General features: G+C 38.6%; 1 protein-coding gene, 1 long non-coding RNA gene and 2 other non-coding genes across 5 annotated transcripts; all 4 read right to left on the minus strand.

The window, feature by feature from the left end:
• Positions 1–4: 4 nt before the first annotated feature.
• On the minus strand, positions 5–9,765 carry LOC117825837 (transient receptor potential cation channel subfamily V member 1-like). Its single transcript, XM_034701801.1, has 15 exons — positions 9,452–9,765; positions 8,952–9,103; positions 7,745–7,897; positions 7,003–7,140; positions 6,602–6,906; positions 6,340–6,516; positions 4,745–4,900; positions 4,571–4,666; positions 4,415–4,485; positions 4,167–4,332; positions 4,014–4,080; positions 3,611–3,933; positions 3,305–3,429; positions 446–552; positions 5–349 (listed from the first exon to the last, which is right to left on the minus strand). The coding sequence occupies exons 1-15, from the start codon at positions 9,586–9,588 to the stop codon at positions 270–272; spliced, it is 2,253 nt and encodes a 750-aa protein (XP_034557692.1). The 5' UTR covers positions 9,589–9,765; the 3' UTR covers positions 5–269.
• Positions 9,766–11,108: 1,343 nt separating this feature from the next.
• LOC117825841 lies at positions 11,109–20,085 on the minus strand. Of its 2 annotated transcripts, XR_004633913.1 has the most exons (4): positions 19,972–20,085; positions 15,984–16,398; positions 14,897–14,954; positions 11,109–11,342 (listed from the first exon to the last, which is right to left on the minus strand). It is a non-coding gene; the product is annotated as an uncharacterized LOC117825841 (long non-coding RNA). The 2 variants fall into 2 exon arrangements; XR_004633914.1 differs by lacking the exon at positions 14,897–14,954.
• Positions 14,110–14,300, minus strand: LOC117826001. Its single transcript, XR_004633961.1, has one exon. It is a non-coding gene; the product is annotated as a U2 spliceosomal RNA (small nuclear RNA).
• Positions 18,041–18,203, minus strand: LOC117826000. The gene has a single exon (XR_004633960.1). It is a non-coding gene; the product is annotated as a U1 spliceosomal RNA (small nuclear RNA).
• Positions 20,086–20,715: the final 630 nt, after the last annotated feature.

Here is a 20,715-nt window from a genome sequence, read left to right on the forward strand (position 1 = left end):
GGTTGTCTTTTTTTATATGTACATGTGCAGCAAATTTACAAAATACACTGTTCTAGATCATTTAGAAATCAATTCACCACTTTGTTACAAAATATAATTTACAGGCATGAGCTTCTTTACAAACCCGGACAGATTTAAGACTTATGTTAAATAATAAGGGAGATGAATCACTACATTCATCATGTTTCAAAGTGTTTGAGTACAAAAAGTGTCTCCAATTAAAATCTGAATCTTAATGTTGGAACCAAACACCTCGATGTCGCAGGGATTTAGGGAATACTGGAAAGAGGTGATGGTTGCCGTCTTGCACGAATCCTCTGCAGCAGTGGATTCAGTTTCCAACGTTTCCCTGGAAGAAGAACAAGAAGTGGAAACTCTTATTAGTGACATTTTCATTGCAATACGCAGAAATAAGTGTGTGTGTGTGGTGGTGGTGTTGTCGTACTCAGAGGCTCTTTGTTGGGCACAGACTTCATCATCTCCTCTCCAGGATCCTCCTCCCGGATAACACCGAGATCTGACTTCCACTGTTTCCAGTTCATTTCCTCCACCCTGAGTTTGAAGAAGACTTCTTGAGTGAAACGTAGACATGATTTCATCTTCATTCAGAGGAACAACATTTAAGGATTTGGAGGCTGGTTCCCCTTATATCAAAAATCTGCTTTGGATAATCTGCTGTCTATAACTTAAAACCAAGTGTGCAAATGCTCCTTTAAGCTCCCTTAGTTGCAGGATTGTCCATCTGGAAAGGTAATGTGTGATATTTTAAGATGGATAAGATGCATAAATTCTATTTAACACTCTACAGCATCAAATCCAGTTATCAGAAAAGTAACAAGCAGAGGATTTATGTAATTTAAGTTTCCTGCACAGTCCAAATCTACCTCTTGAAGCAGCAGCAGCACATTACATGTATGAGAGGTGCTTCGTGTAGAGATGTGTGGATGTTATCAAAGCTCCTATGCTTGTATTACTTGAGTGAACGACTCGGTTTCAAAACAAAGAGTCAGAATGTGCATCAAAGAGGAGACGGCACAAGGTAAGTGATATCTAAAGCTTGGAACATCTGCAGGGCTTCAACAAGCGCTTCAATCAGCTTAATGGTATTGAAAGTTTTACAGTCTAAGTGATGCACATTAGTAATCAGCTTATTTATCAAACAGGCCTATCAGTCTTTGAGTCCTCTCACAAATATCAGTCATGCAGCAGAAAGATCTGATCCCCAAAAGGTCCTCAAACAACCACACCAAAAATGAGTCACTGATTTTTTATGTCTGAAGAAAATACCAAATACTTGTATCAGGGCTTTGTGACAATGTAAGGTTATTTAATTTCAACATATTGCACTGAAATATGAAATATAAATGGAGCACATCAGAATAAAATTATGCAGATAGTTCTGTTTATGATGCGTCAGCTTTTTAGAAATCATCAAAGCTTTGAATATCAGCAGGGCGTGGTGCTGCTGCTTCAGACAGTCTTTATAAGGGCTGCTATAGGTTTTAAAAGTCCACCAGATGTCAGTGTGTGTGCAGGTTTGTAGAAACATAAAAAGCCTCATAAGGTTTCTCTGTGAGGAGTGTTTCAGAGGATGAACAGCTTACAACAAATGAAGTTAAGGTGTGATAGCTGCTGTGAGGAACTTTTGTTTTATATCGGTTCTGGCGCCCCCTTGTGGACAAAGTGATACCTCTTATCTCTTGTCCTATACATGCAAAAGTAGTGTTTTCAACAAAAACCTCATCCTGTTGTCTTTTAACAGTCAACTTTATCAGGCAATGTGATTATTTTCCATGAAAACAGTCGAATAAAGGCTGTTTCTGAAGAGAGATGTCCATCATCTGGTCTGACACCAACCCCCTCAGGGCGGTTTCAGGCATTAAAAATGACAACAGAGAAGGTGTCAGTGTTGCTGCTGATGGACTTGTTTGCTATTGAAGGTCATAAAGAGGCATCAGTATCATTTTCAGCCTGTTTCTCAGCCAGTTCAAAACTCCTCACAGAGCCTTTAACTTAAATTTGGGAGCAGGACCACGCCTAAACCACACCTCAATCACCTGACAAGCTTACTTTATCTGTGGTTCTTCAATCCACCCTCCCTCCCACCTTTCTCTACACCACTTCAGCTTTTTCCTTATCCCCTTCTACATATATCCTTGTGTGGTGTGGTCCTTGCTAGTGAAAGCTCCTCTCACTCATATCAGCTCTGATCACTGGAGTGATCGATCATATTTCACTGTTTGGCAGAGTGATGGATGAATCTGGTGCTGTGCAGAAGCCAGGAGAACACGTCCTACAGACCTGCATGGTGCCCAGTGTATAAACTGATAGGACAGAGGTGACAGTCTGGGTCTAGTTCACAGAGGTCAGGTTAGGATCCTCAGTAATGGGGAACGATCCTCTTAATGTCACAGGAAACAACTTCAGTCACATTTTCAGGCTTCAAACATCCTGACAACTGATGAGGGAATGTCCCTTTGGCTTCAATATGATTAAGCTCCTCAAGACCAGGAGGCATGTAAATTTATAAAGCATATTTCAAACACAGAAGCAACTCAATATGCTTCACGAGCCAGATGAGTTCAAAGCTGCTTCACCGTGTTCATCCAGGACTCTGACTCAGCATGTTTATAAATATCACCCATACCAGAAATATTTTGCAAGCTTAACACTTTAAAATCTATTCTGTGGTTAACTTGAAGACTTTAAAACCAGGGTGACGTGCTCCACATTCTGAATGAGCTGAAGTTTCACCGTCTTCACCATAACAGTAATCAAACCTTCTGGAAACTAAAGCATGGACCAGACTCTTAGGGTCTTTTTTGGTTCCCAAATCAACAACACATCTAGCTCCAACACAGAGCTGAACTAAGTCCAACTTTTTTCAGTTTTTGTGAGTTTTTTTAAACTATTTTTTATGTGTTTTATTGTGATTCTTTTATTTTATTCAGTTGTATTTTCTGACAGTGTTTTATGTTCTGTGTGTTTTCACTTATTTTACCTCACTGTGCAGCACTTTGCTAAACTTGATTGTTTTTTAAAATGTGCTGTATAAATAAAGTGGATTGGATTGGACTTCAAATTCTTGTTGAGGACTAAGATAAGGGATTTGGAGTCAAGTCTGTTTAACAACAATCCATGAAACTCTCCTCAAGCTCTCAAAAATAGTGATGAATGTCACAGGAGAGGGTTTGACTCTTTAGTAAGACCTCTGGTTTGAGTCTTGAGTCTAAAGCAAACTCATTTACCTGTGATGAGTCAGTTTATATTAACTTTTAGGTATAAATGATAAAAAGATGTTTACCTGAAAAATTTCCGGCTTTTATCCTCATCGCCCCCCAAACACACCATCTTTGAAACCCCGGAGTAAAGCTTGTTGGTGAAGCACCTCGGCAGAGTCCTCTCGATGTCCAAGATCGTGACGGCTCTCTGAGGATAACAGAACGACGTATTAAAGAGCAAGTCAGGAGTTTTATTTTGTATGCACACCTCTAAGAGACACACGGTTCAGCCAAATGTGTGTGTTTTCATTTCTGAGACTAAAATGAAAAGTGTAAACCTAATTTCTTGCATTAGATAAACTGTTTTCATAGTACTGACAGCTTCTCACCTGCAGGTTCCAGATGTTTTCACTCTCCTTGGAGGTCCTCTCCACCGTGCTGCCCATCAGAGCGATCAGCATGTTGAGCAGCAGGATGTAGGTGAGAACGATGTACAGGATGAGCAGGATGTAGAAAACCTCCTTGTACTCCACGCGGTCTGTGAACCCCAGGTCGCCCATGCCGATGGTGAACTTGAACATCTCCAGTATGGTGAATCGGATGTTGTTGTAACACGGTTTCTTGCAGCGTGGCTTCCCCTTCACTAATACCATCGTACCGTTGATCAGCTTCTTAACCATGCGAGGAGTTTCCTCATGGAGAGCGACGATAGCTGTGAGGGAGAAGATCAAAAATCAGAAGTCGTTCCTTTGGAGAACATCGGAGAGTGTCCTGAGTTCAGGGAAGTCTTACCAGCTGAGAATCCTAACAGCATGACACTATACACGCATAAAAAGTGGAACAGGTCCACCAGGATCATCTGAAACGAGACAGACGTTACATTTACAACTTATTTCTTCCCAGGTAACTCCTTTAAACACTTTCTTACTGAAGCTGAAGTCTTACTCTCTGCATCATGACACTGTACATCCCCATCTGCTTTGAGCCTCTCAGGTAGTGAAGAACGTTGATCCAGGCGAGAGCCAGCGACATCACGAGGATCCCCACGTATTCTTTCTTCCCACAAAAGTACAAAACCGTGCAGATCAGAAGGAGCGACGCCTGCAGGAAGCTGAACAGGAGGAAATGGTGATCAGCATAAAAACATCTTTCAGAAGACGTTAAAGTTATAAAGATCTCACGGTGAGACGTACAAGAGAATGTCACTGAATCCATCCATGTACAGAGCCTTGAACCTCGGGGGCTTCCTCTTGAAAGATGCCAGCTGAGGACACAGACACAAGGAGTCACTTTGAGGTGAATTTAGATCCTTTTTTTTTTACATGTTAGAAAAGGTGTCACTGCCTCACCGCTTTGAAGAAAATCCACAACGCTCCCACGACACTGACGACTTCACCGAAACATCTGAGGTGATCCAGCGGGAGGTTTTGAACAGGAAAAGGAGGCTGCAGGTGAAAAGGTGTTAAATCCTTACTTTGATGAAGTTGTTAAAACAAAGGATGGTGGTGTGTTTTGAGCGTTACCTGTCCTTTCTTCCTGTAGAACGCCACAGCAGTTAAGATGAGCAGGTACAGCAGATACATCAGGAAGTTCATCAAGAATAACTTGGAGGCAAACCTGTCCCACTTGTCCTGAAGGAGACTGCGAAGAGGCTCGATCTGCAGCATCTCAGGTCGATTCTGAGGTGATGTTCACAGACAAGTACCACAAGTTAGATAGTAAACTTCTGACACCTGTCCTGTTTCTGATATACTCCTCCCTTAGTTATCACTGATACGCTCTAAGCTTCAAGTTTGTCAGGCACCACCGTGGACTTTTGGAGCCATGAGCGACCACATCTGCACAAGAGAGAGGATACTCATTGCTGCAACCTGACAATCACAGGTACCCATGCTTTGAAGCTGTGGTTCCCAACCTTTTTTCTTTCTCTTGCTACTTGTATCATAGCAGAGACTAACACAACCAATAAAGCGATGCACTGCTGTCAAAAATATTCTGCAATTTTAACATTCTTACCAAAAGAAGTGTGGAGAAAATGTAACTTCCTACACAGTTTAATCTGCAGACTGTTGTGCAAACTATCTAGCAAGTGTATTTGTTTTATTTTAGCTAATGTGCAAATCTAATTTTGACATCCTCAGAGCAAACAGAGACACATTTATAGAGCGAGGCTATAGTCCTCTCTGCAGCAGTTAGGGCACGGATGTGCAGGCAGAATGATAGGGCTGAACAGAGGCATTCAGTGTGTGTAGGCCCTAAAGCAACCATCCACTCCTCTATGCAAAGCACTCTAGGAACACCTAGCAACATGATACTCAGTTGAGTTATTGTGGCATATTTTACAATCTCTGACTGTTTATGGTGCAGCATATAAATAAAGAGATAGCCAAACCCCTTAATAAGGTAGCATTAAGCTTTGGACATGTGTAAGAAATTGTACCGTGTAAGCAGTACCTCAGTTTCTCTAACTTTAGGAACATGATCAGATCATGAATCCACTGAGAAAAGGCAGAGGGGGTCTTACTCTTCCAGTTACAGGATGAGACAGCAGGTGATGCAAAAGCAGTTGCATTTCTGTATGACTGAAACACATTTCCATCTCCCTCCACCACTCCAAAAACTGCAGTCAGAGGGTTAGAGTTCATGGCTTCACCAGCAATTACTGAAAGTGAGCCGAAGATCGACATGACCAGAACGTGTGGCCAAGGGTGACTCCTTCACTGGGTTGTAATCATATATGTAAAGAAAACAGTGGTATACCAATAAGCAAGTGGACCTTTAGAAGGCCTGGCTTGACTGAAAAGACTCGCAAAGAGACGCCTGCAGTTTGTCTAGACTGTAAGACCTGCAGCAAAGGATCAAGGACTGGAGTCAAACCAGGCTGACCCTGCTCTCTACTCCTCATGTGTTCTGTCTCTCTTCAGCTGTACTATGAAATGAAAGACAGACTGTCCAAATATAATTACTGAACGAGGTTTGAAGTGCATTAAAGGCCACATTCACTCACATGCTGCTCTTACATACTGCATGTTGAAAAGGCAAAGGGGAAAGGTAACTATCACTCAAATCTTCATGCACAGATCATTCACAAAAGAAGGTCAGAATAGATATTTCTCACCGGAACATCACTCCCAAAGACGACTATCTCCAGCACAGACTTGTCTTCATCTGTTTCAATGGAAGTCATGTCATACAGCGAGGAGTGAACAGGTCCATAGACCCACTCTGTCAGCTTCCTGGACAGCGGCCTCATCTCCTCATCTATAAACTCTCGGTGTAGCATGTGCTCGAATAGCTGCACAATAAAAGAGGAGAGTTATCTTGAGTGCTTTCAAAGTGTAAATGAAAATACAAAGATCAAAAGAGGACAACAGACCCACCCCTTTCTTTCCAAGCTTTGCAGCCAACTTCAGAGGAGTAAACCCTTTATCATTTTCAATCTCCTCCAGCTGGATGTCACTTTTCTTCTCCAGTTTGCAGTGCGTGATGAGAATGTGGTCGTACATCAGTGAAACCATCTCCGTGCTTTCCTCTGTGTTTTCTACAATGACCACCAGCGTGTGCAGGACGGTGTTTCCCTGGGAGTCTCGGTCAGTCAGGTCTGCTCTCCTGTGAGAATTCTCCATGAGGAAGGACACCACATCGGGCTGGTTGGTGCAGGCGGCCAGCGACAGAGGAAGCTCACCTTTAGGAAACACACAAGGAAGTAAAAGGGTGAGGTGGAACCATCAAATCTGAGATGGAAGAGGAAGATTGTAAGATTTAGGAAGTAGTGACCCACCAAAATAAAAGCCCAGTCCTGTTTTTCTCTGGAAGAAGTTCCCGTTGGCTTTGGCCTGAACGTCAGCTCCTTTCTCCACCAGCAGTTTCACGTGGTCGAAGCTTCTCCTCTCGATGGCGACGTGCAGAGCGGTCTGACCTGGGATGAGTTTTGAAGACAGATGAAGAAGAACATTAGTTTTTGCTGCCTACACTTTAAAGAAGCAGTGAGTAAGATTCAAGGGGATCACTTTGTAGAATTCAACATAATATTCTAAGGAGATTTCTAAGTGTTACCAACCCTTGATTCTGAGTGACTGTTTTATTAATCAATACTTAGTCTCAACTTGTTGTTAACTTCACTCAGTGACTGGGTAATAAGCAGGTTAATGTATAATGATAGGGTGATTATGTGAAACCGAATCCCCACAGTGTGAGAAGGGTCTTGTCTCAACCTGTCACTGTACATGTACACTGTTACACAACCGGTCTTCACATAACCGGCCTCACGTGTGAGACCAACCAATAAATGAATGAATGGGGAACACTATCAGCGCTCAGCGTACCGGACGTGTCAGAGTTTGTTTGTGTTTACAGGAGCATGAGAACAGACGTCCTGGGTGTTGAATTAGAACAATTTGCTTTCCACTAAATCCTACATGCAGCTCCTCTGAAGATCCAGGTTTAATAGTTTGACCCTGAATGTTTCACAGAGCTCTACACGCTGCACATTTAAGATCCTGCTTCAGTTCAGCTTCACCTACCTTTGTAACAGGGATCTTGATAAGACGCATTGATCAAATCCTCCAGATCTCCTGTTTTCTCTGCTATATCGACGAGGACTTCGATGGTGTCGTTCTTTCCATCCTTTACATTCAGCAAAGCTTTCAGGAGCGCAGTTTTCCCGTTTATTTCATCTGAAAGATCGAGACAAATTAAAACGTCACATTTCCAATAACACATTTCACATTTTGTGTGTAGCTTTTCTGATTCCTCTTAAATTAATAAACAAGTTTGAGATTAACGTCTAGAGGGAGATTCATTGATTCAGTCTGATCAGCTGTTCATGATACCTTTTCTAAACAAGACTAAGAATACAGTCTTGCTTTGAAGCTTTGCATTACCAGAATTAATTACCCTGCACAAAATCAACTCATTTATATTTATATGGCATCTTTCATACATTCAATCATGCAGCCCAAAGTGCTTCAATAGAGAACAGAGAGACAGAAAATAGCAGCAAAAGGTATAATCATATAAGGCTATAAGAAGACAGGGGTAAGTAATATGAAATACTTCAAATTAAATAAAAAAAATTACAATAAAATAAATTTAATTTAATGTAATCGATAAAACAAAATAAAAATAAAATAAAAAATAAAATAAAATAAAATAAAATAAATCAATGAAGTAAAACAAAATAAAATAAAATAAATTAAATTAAATTAAATTAAATTAAATTAAATTACATTAAATTAAATTAAATTAAATTAAATTTAATTAAATTTAATTTAATTTAATTTAATTTAATTTAATTTAATTAAATCAATTAAATCAATAAGATACAAGGAAACCAATAAAATTTGAAATAGTAAAATATTATAAAATAAGAATTTGGAAAGCAGATTTTTAGTCCTTTTTCGCTCTTCAAATAAGCATCTTTGAGTACCTAGAAAAGCGCTATATAAGTCGTATTAATTATTATCATTATTGTTATTACTAAAAGGAAATTACTCTGAGTTAAAAAGTTATGTCCTTAGTGTACATATTTTAAAACACCCAGAGAGTTGCTGTTTTAATGTCCAGGGGGTTCAGAGAGTTCAGAGTTTAGGGTCATGAAACAGAAAGCTTACATGAGACACATGAGGAACATTTAAAAGGGAAGCATGGCCGTACTCATTCAAACTATCATGAGCAAATATAAAAACAGGAAATCATGGCCTTATAATAAACTGCTTCTTTTTAACGTACCTGTGAACTCTGGACTCGTGAGCTGCTGGTTGTTGTCTCTCAGGTAGTCCAGCAGGCCGCTGAGTTGAGAAGCTTCCCTCTGTGATGCTGCTTCAAAGACCCTCTCCCTGGTGAACACTTTACTGGCAGTGCCATCTGTGTTTGTATATTCACTGAAAAGTTGAAAATCATATAATCAATACTCTAAATAGAGCTTCATGTGTTATACTGTAACAAGTTTAACACTTAGCATCATGTGGTCATTAATATTTAAACACTAACACATAAAGGACAGTGTGCAGAGACAATCGTAACATGAGCTTCTTGTGAAAATGATCCAGCTTCAGAACAAATGAGGGTTTCAACAGACTGACGCTTGATTACCTGAAAGCAGCTCCATGTCACCTGATACTCTTTATTAATCCAAGGTTTACTTCTTACAGCATCTTTCATGCCACACTGATTTCTGTCAGTCATTGAATACAGGTAAGGTAAGGAAATCAAGCACATGGCCTTCTTACTTGGTCATTAAGAAGTTGGTATCCATAGGTGCATGTTCAATCTCTGGGCTGTCTCTCCCAAGAAGCCAATCAAAACTATCCTCTTCCTCTTCTGGGCTCTTCGGCTCCTCTCCATCCTGTGACTTTCCATCGTCCATATTCTGTCCTTTAAAAGTCTGTGTGTGAGAACTTTCTTTCCTTCCTCATGTAATCCAACAACTCTCATGAGCTACAGCCTCACAGGTGTAGAGCTGCTGCTGCTGCCGGAGACAGCGTTGTAATGAAAGTGGTGTTTGTTACCTTGGTCACACTCCTCCCTTTTCCTGGAGGGCAAACCTGTTTCGCCTAACAGCATTTTCTGGTTGTACAAACAGTAAAAGGTATGTCTGAGAACACAGCACACCTTCCCAATGGAACGTCCCCGTGTCATGTCTCTTTATTGAATTGTGAAAAATTAGCTCAGTAATGTGTTCTCACTAATCAGGTCAGTTTCACACATGCACAGCTGAGACCTTGCACTTAAATACACTTCACATATTTCATGCTGCTGCACGATTATCATGCTAACTCAACAGGATAACTTACTAACCTTTTAAAGGAATTTAGATTTTGTATTTATTTATTGACTCAAGTAGTTTTTCTGTGTCCCATAAGTTTAAATAGCCTGAAGATCTGAGGGCTGCACAGAAACATTATTTAGTCTTGTTTTTAACTGAGTCTTTTTTAGAATTGTTCTCAATTTTTAAGTATAAACTGTCTTATTTTTAATCATTATAGATATATATGAATATATATTATTTATTCAGTATACTTTTTATTTGTATTAATTAATTAATTAATTTATTGTGGATTGTTTCATTATTTTTTTAGATATTAATTAGATCTTATCATCTAATATTTTTTACAATCACTTCTCAGAATTTATATATTTATTGTTTAATTTTGCTGAATTTGCTTTTAGTGGACCATCTTACTTGTTTAATATTTTTTTTTTATTATTATATTTGTTTCTATTTTGGTGAGCTTTATTTCCTGTGTTGGATTTAACTTCTTATTTTTCCTCCTTTGTTTCCTTATTAAGATATCATGAAGGCATTCTTCAGTAACTTATTTTTTTTATTTATTTATTTATTTATACTTTATTTTATATATCATATTCTTAACCGTGCATATTTTTAATTTGTTCCTTTTATTTCTATGTACAGCACTAAAGTCTGATTGATTTATTTGCAGCTTTTATTTTAATATTTTGATCCTTCGAGAATTCCTTAAAATATTTTCTCAAAGTTTTTGTCCATCTATCTTTCCAGAATTACTTAATCAGGCTTGTTAGCCTCTTTTCTGGCACCACTGTAACATGCTCTCCTCCCTCCTCCAGCTCCAACACTGAAACTCGTGCTTCTTAACATCCATGATGCTGTTTGGTTACTGAGCCTCACCCTTATTGCCTCAACACACATCATTGATCATCCTGGCCAAACAGCCACACCAGACCTTTTCTTTGTCCTGTAGATTATCTACGAACTTCTTTTCACCCACTTTTTTCAAAAATCTGTTCATTTAAGAAAAATTCACATTATATAAAGAGGATCAATTTTAACAATTAAGGGAAGAGGTGTTTTTCTTGTAAATGAAAACAAAATTAAGTCGATATGTGGAGGAATGAGACTCACACAGATCCAGAGTTCAAAGTCTGTTTATTCAGAAAGCCAGGTTGATGCTCAGGTAGTCCGACAAGAACAGGCAGAGGTAACCAGAGAAGGGAGCACAGGCCGAGTCTAAACACTGGAGAACTGGTCAAACACTAAATTGGCACAGGAGGGAGGTAACACAGGGATTACATACACTGAAGACATAGGTGAGACTCATCAGGGCAATCACAGACACGAGAGCACAGGAGACAGAAGGTAATCTGCAACGAGAGACAAAAGTTGGCTTGAAAATAAAACAGGAAACAAGAAACATGAAGGACAAAACTCAGAGACGTGACAGGAATGGGCATGGTTACAAGTTAGTCAGGTTTAAAGATGAAAGATGCATCAAAGCAAAAACATCTCTTTGTCATCACTCATCACTGAAGACTAAGACTGTCTGGTAAAGTAAGTTAATCTTGACCTTACAGTATTTCTCAGTTGCTAAAACACTAAACCCTTTTATCTGAACCAGATTCCTCAGCAGCCTGAACCCATGTATTGACTCAGTCACTCTTTTGATGAAACCATGAGCAGTTTTCACCTGTTAGACACAACAAACACATTCTCACTCACTACAACACATATTGCACTGTGATGCACTTGTGTTGCATGATGGTAAGCAAATTTGAAGCACAGGTGTCACAGCTTAAACACAACCACTCAAAACTGATCACACTGGTGGCTGTAAGCACTGTAAGCACTGTAAGCACTGTAAGCACAGTAAGCACTGTGAGCACTGTGAGCACTGTAAGCACTGTAAGCACTGTGAGCACTGTAAGCACTGTGAGCACTGTAAGCACTGTAAGCACTGTGAGCACTGTAAGCACTGTAAGCACTGTGAGCACTGTAAGCACTGTAAGCACTGTAAGCACTGTGAGCACTGTAAGCACTGTAAGCACTGTGAGCACTGTGAGCACTGTGAGTACTGTAAGCACTGTAAGCACTGTGAGCACTGTAAGCACTGTAAGCACTGTGAGCACTGTGAGCACTGTAAGCACTGTGAGTACTGTAAGCACTGTGAGCACTGTGAGCACTGTAAGCACTGTAAGCACTGTAAGCACTGTAAGCACTGTGAGCACTGTGAGCACTGTAAGCACTGTGAGCACTGTGAGCACTGTAAGCACTGTAAGCACTGTGAGCACTGTGAGCACTGTAAGCACTGTGAGCACTGTAAGCACTGTAAGCACTGTAAGCACTGTGAGCACTGTAAGCACTGTAAGCACTGTGAGCACTGTGAGCACTGTGAGCACTGTAAGCACTTCAGTTTGATTTTGTGGATTACACTGTAAAGTGCTTCTCATTTATATTTGTGTTTACTTTATTTTTACTGGATACAGGAGCTAAATTCATTTATCCTCCTGTGAACAATACACACGATTTCTACAGCTTCATGTCCTGAGCATTGTGTTTTCAGTGTTTTGATGTATTGTGTAATGACTGCTCAGTATTGTTTTAATTGTGATTGACTCGGGGTATGATCTGACTATATAGTTTGGTGTTGCAGGAAGTGCAAGAGGTTTGATGAATGTAGTTTGAAAATTGGGTTTTGTGCTTATAGTGTTAAGAAAAACATGGTGGATGTCAGGAAATGTGTTTTAGTAATTGAGAAATACTGTAAGTGTAACTAACCATGCTAGTCTCATGGTTTGGCCAAATCTCTCTGAAGGAAAGGAACTCTTTAAACCAGATAGTTAAATGGTCAGGCAAGTTAATTGGTGAGCCACAGGCATCCACAGCATCTCTGTACACTAATCAGTTACAGCAGATAGCCACCTTTACTTTAAATAGTGCCTCACACCCTCTGCACAGTGATTTCCAGCTTCTACACGCTGGACGACGGTTTTTAGTCCCAAGGTGGAGGACATAGCATCACAAGAAAAGCTTTGTTCCTGCTGCTATCACTGAGCTGAACAAGCAATAGCTTTTATTTCCTCACACAGTCAGCCCCCAATTTTATGACTCGAGCCCAGATTGTCTTAATTATTCATGTGACTCTATCATTTTTATTGGTTGACTGTTCTCTGATATGCATTTTAAATGGAACCTTTCGCACTTTTATCATTTTATCATGTCTATTCATTTTACCATTTTTAGTGTTAAGATTGGTTTTAGGATATTTTTGTATGTTTTGCACATTAAGTAGTTTGTTCTGTCTGAAGTCTATCTTGTAATTTTGTATCGACCTAACATCTCACTGGCTGCAAAACAAGTTTACCTACGGGTACAAATAAAGTAACCTGAACCTGAACCTGAACCTGAACCTAAGCAGGGGTTGCAAATTAGGCAAAACTGTCATGTCAAAAGATTTTGTATTGCAGTCATGATATTAATTATGTCAGCATACTTTTTCAAGTTTATTTCAAAGACAAAATATAGTCCTCAAAGATACTTAGGAGTGGATTGATCTTTATTTTTTCACATAATGACAGGGGAGAGCGTGGACGCAGTGCCGCTTGGTTCTCAAACTTTTTGGAGCCAGGGACCCCTTACAGGTGAGAACATTTTCCAAGGACCCCCTCATAATTGTAACATAGATTAAGCACATGCTTACTACCATTTGCACTCTTAGTTGCCCTTGGAACTATTTGTATTGTAAAACTTCCTTCAGACCTGTACCATAGTGATAAACAGAGAACACTTCAATTTGACTCATGTAAATCCCACTTGTATCCTTTAAAACAGAGGGTCATTTCATTCCTTGTGGACTCAACATGACAGCATTTATACTTTTCAAGTAATTGATCTTAAACACTTTCAGAAAATTAACAGTAGCAAGACTCACATATCCCTTCAGCCACCAAATGGTATCAGAACAAAGGTGTATGCTGTTTGTAATGACACAGCACAATTTTATCATTTATTAGAAATGTATTCAAATTATTTCACGGACCCCCACGCTATGATGCGCAGACCCCACTTTGAGAGTAACTGACCTGAGACACAGCTCTAATCTTATCTTATAGATTGTTTTCATTGACATGTAGAGGGGGGTGCACCGTTCCTGGAAGTACTGCAATACCAGGTCGATGCGTGGAGTGGACGGAGCAAGCCCCTATTCCATCTCCCAGTTCCAAAAATCAATTTAATATATGGTCCCCGGGTAGGGGACGTATCAGATATTAAACTGATAAGAACAGATACTACACTTGATCTTAGCCAAAAGGCCGAGAAGCGATACTGTGATATTGTCAGAGGAGGGGACCTGATCCTCAGACCTGCCGGTCTCACTCAGGGGTCCCACCGGGGAGGGTGCGTTTAAGGGACAGTCCGAAAAACGGGAAACACACAAACCGAATGATCTATAAATAAACCCTGATGAAACCTCACATTAGATCAAACTTTGAATAATACGGTGAATGTATAGGTGGAGAGGGGGGGCCGACTTGATCACATGATCGCTCTCATCCAATGAGCGCACAGATCCACCGAAATACAGCTCGTTTTTCACGTTTGACGCTTTAAACTACTAACAAAGTAAAAACAAGTCCTTAAACATTCAATAAGTAGTTGCATAAGTAGATTCAAAAGAGCAGTTGAGAAATAAATGTTATTAATGGAGCAGGAATTGCTGTATTTCATTAAAAACGCCACCCGGAAGTCCCCTGTGAGGAGGATTTTACCTTCACTGAATGACCAGCCGCTCAACGAGGAGTTAAAACATCTAAAACTAAATGTTTAAACATAAAGAATTAATCTAATCTTCATATAACGTCAGAGACAGGCCTGCAAACCTGCTGCAAACACAGATATCTCACTTCTCTCTCTAATTTACAACTTCCGGATTGTCTTGTTTTCTGTAGACGGTCATCTGACATCCACGCTGCTGCCCCCTAGCGGTTAGGAGTGAGAAGACAGCCTGGAATAGTAATTCATCCCACCATGTAATAAAGCTCAACAACAAAGAACAGGAGAGGGACTTTTAACATGGGGTAACGTTTTCAGATACTTTCTATTATGTGAGAAACACAATTAACACATAATATTAAGTGTAAAATGATAAATACCTTCACTCAATGGTTACTGATACATCTAATGAATATGGACTTAAAAAGCTGTAAACTTCAAACGAGCACAACAAAATAATCATAGCACTAATATTTATACTACTGCAGGTGCTACTAGTAGAGCTTTTATTTATATTAGACTTTTTAAAAAATCTTTTATTTACTTATTTCTTCCCTTTGTTTATTTATATACATTTTATTGCACTTTGTGTGCATTAGTCTCTACGTAGTCTCTTCTAAATCCATTTCTGCTTTACGTTTAGTCATGATATATTAGATTCTTATATTTATTTAGCAATTGCTGTAAAACACTTTGAATTGCATTTGATCTGTATGAAAGGTGCTCTATAAATAAGCTTGATTGATTGATTCTAATTCTAATAAAAACAATAATACCAATTATTCCATAAAATCTGTCATGCAAAACTAAAGAAGAGAAAGACACAATGAAATTTAAAACTTAAAACATATTAACAAACCAGGCAATGAAAGATGGTGAACACACAACATGAATATTAATATAGTACAATAATAAGTCCATAATTAATTATGAAGCATAAAGAAGCAATACTGACAGAAACTGATTGGAATAAAACATCCTGGTAAAATCACTAATTTATATATAACATATGTTTATTAGCTACATACATACACTACATCTATTTTAAAGGTAAAATAAACTAAAAAAATAACGAATCCCACTTAAATTTAGTTCTTTATATACATTTTTCTGATTTAAAACAATTTCCTAAACATTATTCATAATAATGTCTTTGTTTTATACATCAATCAATCAAGCTTTATTTATATCATCACCCGGTTTATCTACGGGCAGAAGGGCTTCGAGGATCACACCTTTGAGAAAATGTGGGGACTGTACAGCCAGTACCAGGCCCTCAAAAACCACCCTGAGGACTTCACCCCGGAGCAGAGTGAGGGGGTGCAGAAGGCCTACAGTTCCGTGAGGAGGTGGCTGAACACCCCGGTGACCCACATCACCAGCTTCCAAATGAAGGGGTCAGGAAATTCATCAGGGACAAGGAGCAAGTAAGTGTTGGCTTGATCATGTGAAACATTCTGACATTAAGCTAAATGTGAGTTTAGTTGTAGAATTTATAACTTCTATTTCATAAAATATGAATTCCACGCAGACACTTGTAGTACGGCACGTCCACATTCCTGATAGTCGTGGTACGTATCACCCTGTACAAGCTCATGCCTGGTGGATCCTGCATGCATTCCAGGCTGCTGCACATCTCATCTATGGCCTCTGTAATAAAACATAAACAAAGTGTGTTATATTTTCTTATTCCTCCATGCACATCCCTGTCCGAGTGAGACATCCAGTTCTAAGTTCATTCACATGATGTTGAAATATTCATTTGAACAGGAGGCTCAGTATTTTGTGTCTTTGGTAACTAATAATAAAAATACGCCGGGGGCCGATGGGAGACTTAGATTGTATGGCTTTGTGATGGAGAGATGCAAACCCCTGACATTTTTATTTTCCCTGTGACTGAAATCATTCAGTGGAGCTCCTCTACCCTCTACAGGAGAATGGAGCTCACTGCAGCATTTTTTCATGTGTACAACCTTTCAGATAATTTAGGAGTACACATGTCAGAGGGGACGAGGAATGTCTCCTAACTACTACTGAGTTGTTTGGTGGTGAGTTAATTAATTTAAGGATTAATCAGAGCCGCAGAAGGAACTTTTGCAGTTTTGTTTTTTGTAAAGTCAAATAGCTACTACACATTGTACTATTAATTGGTACTTTCTATTATTCTCTTTATCTTCATCCAGTCATTTTACATACCCATATATATTTATGTATTTATACTGCTTACAATCAGTCATAACCAAACCATAATCTCACCATGTCAACTGTCAATTTGGAATAATATTTGCCTACTGCCTGTTATTACATCTATTTCAACCATGTGGAACATTTGTATATACCTTACATTTTTATTCTTGTTTTTATTAATTTATTTTTATTTGACTTGCTTAGAGTTATTGTCGATTTGTGCTCATGTCTGTGCAACAAATGAATTTCCCCCCCAGCAATCAATTAAGTATTATCTTATCTTAAAAAGGGTCTTTTAGTGCCACTCTCATGGGCAACCATGCATCTATGCCTCTAATAATTACTAACATTTGTGTTAATGTGCTGATTTACACTGAGGATCTTAATTTGAAAAGCAATATGACATTATAGTAACACAGAAATAGAAGGAGGGTGTAGGGGCAGCGGATATACACTACCAGTCAAAGTTTGGACACACCTTCTCATTCAATGGTTTTTATTTATTTTAATTATTTCCAACATTGTAGATTAATACTGAAGACATCAAAACTATGAAATAATCTGGTTTTACCATAATCTGGATTACAACAGTAGTCAAATAGAGCTATCCATTGTGTGCTAACCCTACCTCTGAACAACACAACTGATGGTCTCAAACACATTAAGAAGGCAAGTCATTCTACAAATGAACTCTTGACAAGGCTCATGTTAATTAGAAACCATTCCAGGAGACCACTTCATGAAGCAGACTAAGAGAATACCAAGAGTGTGCAAAGCCTGCATGAAGGAAAAAGGGGGCTACTTTACAGAATCTAAAATCTAAAACATTTTCTGCTTTGTTTAACACTTTTTGAAAATTAAATAATTCCATATATGTTCTTTCATAGTTGTGATGTCTTCAGTATTAATCTACAGTGTTTGAAGTAATTAGAATAAATACAAACACTTGAATGAGAAGGTGTTTCCAAACTTCTGACTGGTAGTGTAAACAATGGAGGACTTTTGAAATGTACCATCCAGTACCATGTGTCATCATCCTCCATCCAACTTGTTTACTCCATGTAGTTTTTGTGTGGTTCTTCAGTTTTTCATTGAACAGTGTTATCAGGGGAGAGCGCGAACGCAGTCCCCCACTACCACAAATTATGCAGTCGAGATTCCCACATTTGAGGAATTCGCAAAGGTCAGACAGCCGGAGTGCAATGGCTGAGCCTCGCCTTGGGTGAACCACCTTCATGATCATGGTATCTCCCCTGCCAGGTAAGTATGAGTTGGATAAGTCTCAGACCCGTAAGTCACTTCACGAAGGATAACTCTCGGTTATGGTTCCAATCTTTAAAAATTACCTCATACGAAAACGAATGAATGGATTAGAGAAAATTAAATGTCGCCTTGTAACACATGTATAAAAATGTTAAATCTACGCGTTTTGCAGAACTTTAAACTGTCTGTATTCTCACTTTACCCAGCATGCATTGCGATATTCATCCATACAAATCACAGAGATTCAAAAAACGAGCCTGAGTCCTCAACAACATGATAATCACAAGTCAGAACCAGACACAAAGTTAATTAGCAACTTATCTGACTCATATTTGAATCAAATAACACATTTAATTTAATGTAATTTCGATTATTTAGAAGAAAAATCACAATGAATGGCCAGAACGGATTTCACTTCCGCATTGAGTGGCGCGCTTCAGCATGAGCATGCGCAGTGACTGCCAAGCGGACAGTAGTGTTTACCAAAAGAGGGACATTGTTTCTAGTATACCTGATTAGTTTAAACTACCAAATACTTTTAATTAACCCCTACTTTACTTTACATTATGGCCCTTGTCCTGGGGTGGGAGGGACTTTTGTTTGTCTGTTTGTTTGTTTGTTTGTCTGTTTGTACTTTCTTAATGTATTTTCATGTATTGTTCTCTTTCTTCTGATGGTTATTATCTCATTGTTGTATGTTCAACTTCTGACTTCATTTGTTTTTTGTTCTACGTTATCTATTCAGTTATTTATTTGTCCTTTCAGTTGCTACATGTACAAAACTAGTTCAGTGTGCTTATCTGTTTGTTACTCTGTCATAATTGTAAAAAAAATCAATAAATATATTGTAATAAACAAAAAAGTATTAAATATTTTGTCAATTCATTAGCTTTATTTATTCCTCGATTCATTATTAAATACTACCTTCATTTATTATTTATTTACAACACTGTATCTACAATGAATGCTAAAGTTAACCTTCCATCTGTGCAATGTTCTGCAATGATTCAACTTTGAAATACTTTGCATTAATACGGCCTTTTAGTGCTCATTTTACACTGTTATTAAAGCAACTTCTATTTAAACAATATTGTTATCTTTATTTTTGTAAAATTACATCTTATCTGCATGTGTTCATACATCATACTTAATGCTACATTTCTTATTGTGTTTTTATTTTTATATCTCTTCTAAATTCCCTTTCCTTTATAAATATGATATTCAGTATTATATTTAATAATCTGCATTCTTTACACTTTTCCTGAGTCTTTAATTTTCCACTGAGCTGTAGCGCCCCCTACTGGATAATTGAAGTAACAGCAGCTACGCATTAACTGTCTCATCTAACCGCATCGATTGCAAAAACTTTTCCAAACTAAATTAGTGTAATTAAATGTATTTTAATTGTATCCATCCGTTGTGTACTAACTTATTCCAATGTTTCCCTAAACAGATTGAGATGTTAGAGGCCCCTCAAAAATAAATAATACATTTAAAAGGCCTTTCTAGTTAACTCTTATGCAACTGGGCCAAATTGAAATATTTAATTGTGTTCAAACAAAACTAAGTGTTGTGAATTTGTCCCCAATAAACATTATCACCTGACTTTGCACGAGGTTATTTTACCTGTGCGGTGGAGGACTCGAAAGTAGGCCTACCTGCTCAGAGACTAAACCAACACCAAGCTGGTTTTAAAACCTCTTCAGAAAGTTGTCATTGATTGCAAGATGAGTTTCTAGCAAGATAAAACTGCATGCATTCAAATAAACTTACCTAAAGACTCCATAGTACTGAAGAAAACATCTTTACATCCATTAAATGGAGGTCGAAGTTAGTCCGAGACACGCTTGGTAGGTAGGAGTCGTGTGCAAAGCGTGCAAGTGAAAAGTGAGCTACCCCCCCAACTGAGCCAATCAGGATCGTCCATCAGGTGATGCAATAGGTTAGGTTAATAGGTTAAAATACTTTTTTAGTGCATTAATTTTAGAAAATTCAGTTTATTCATTTTTCTTCATTCTTACCAGGATGTTTAACATTTGACTACCTAGAGGGACAGTGGGTGTTGGTCACATTATTTTAGGGTCTGACCAGTCTGGGAATACCTGACATTTTACAACCAGGTTTATGCAATGTCTGATTTATGCTGGAGAAAGGAGGGAGTGTTTGATTGCACTTCCCAAACTTGGCATTAATAATGATATTATGAGATGTTGTTTCACAGAAAAGAGAAAGCAAAGGCAGTTATAGCATCCTTAAAAACACCGGTCTATGTCCCAGGATTTGGGTCTCATAGAACGGCTTAACTGTCATCTTTACAGGTGGGAGGTTAAAGGTTGGTGTGATCTGCTGCAGGACTCTGACAAGTCTAAACCAGGGGTTCCCAAAGTGTGGGTTGTGAGACACAAATGGGGGGTTGTGAGATGTCTTCCAGACTGTTTTTTGTTTTCTTTAGTTATCTAAAAATAGTAGATTTGACCCATTATAGTAAAGAATAGACAAAAATAGAAGCTAACCTTG

Source organism: Notolabrus celidotus, chromosome 14, assembly GCF_009762535.1.
Source record: "Notolabrus celidotus isolate fNotCel1 chromosome 14, fNotCel1.pri, whole genome shotgun sequence".
NCBI classification, from domain to species: domain Eukaryota; kingdom Metazoa; phylum Chordata; class Actinopteri; order Labriformes; family Labridae; genus Notolabrus; species Notolabrus celidotus.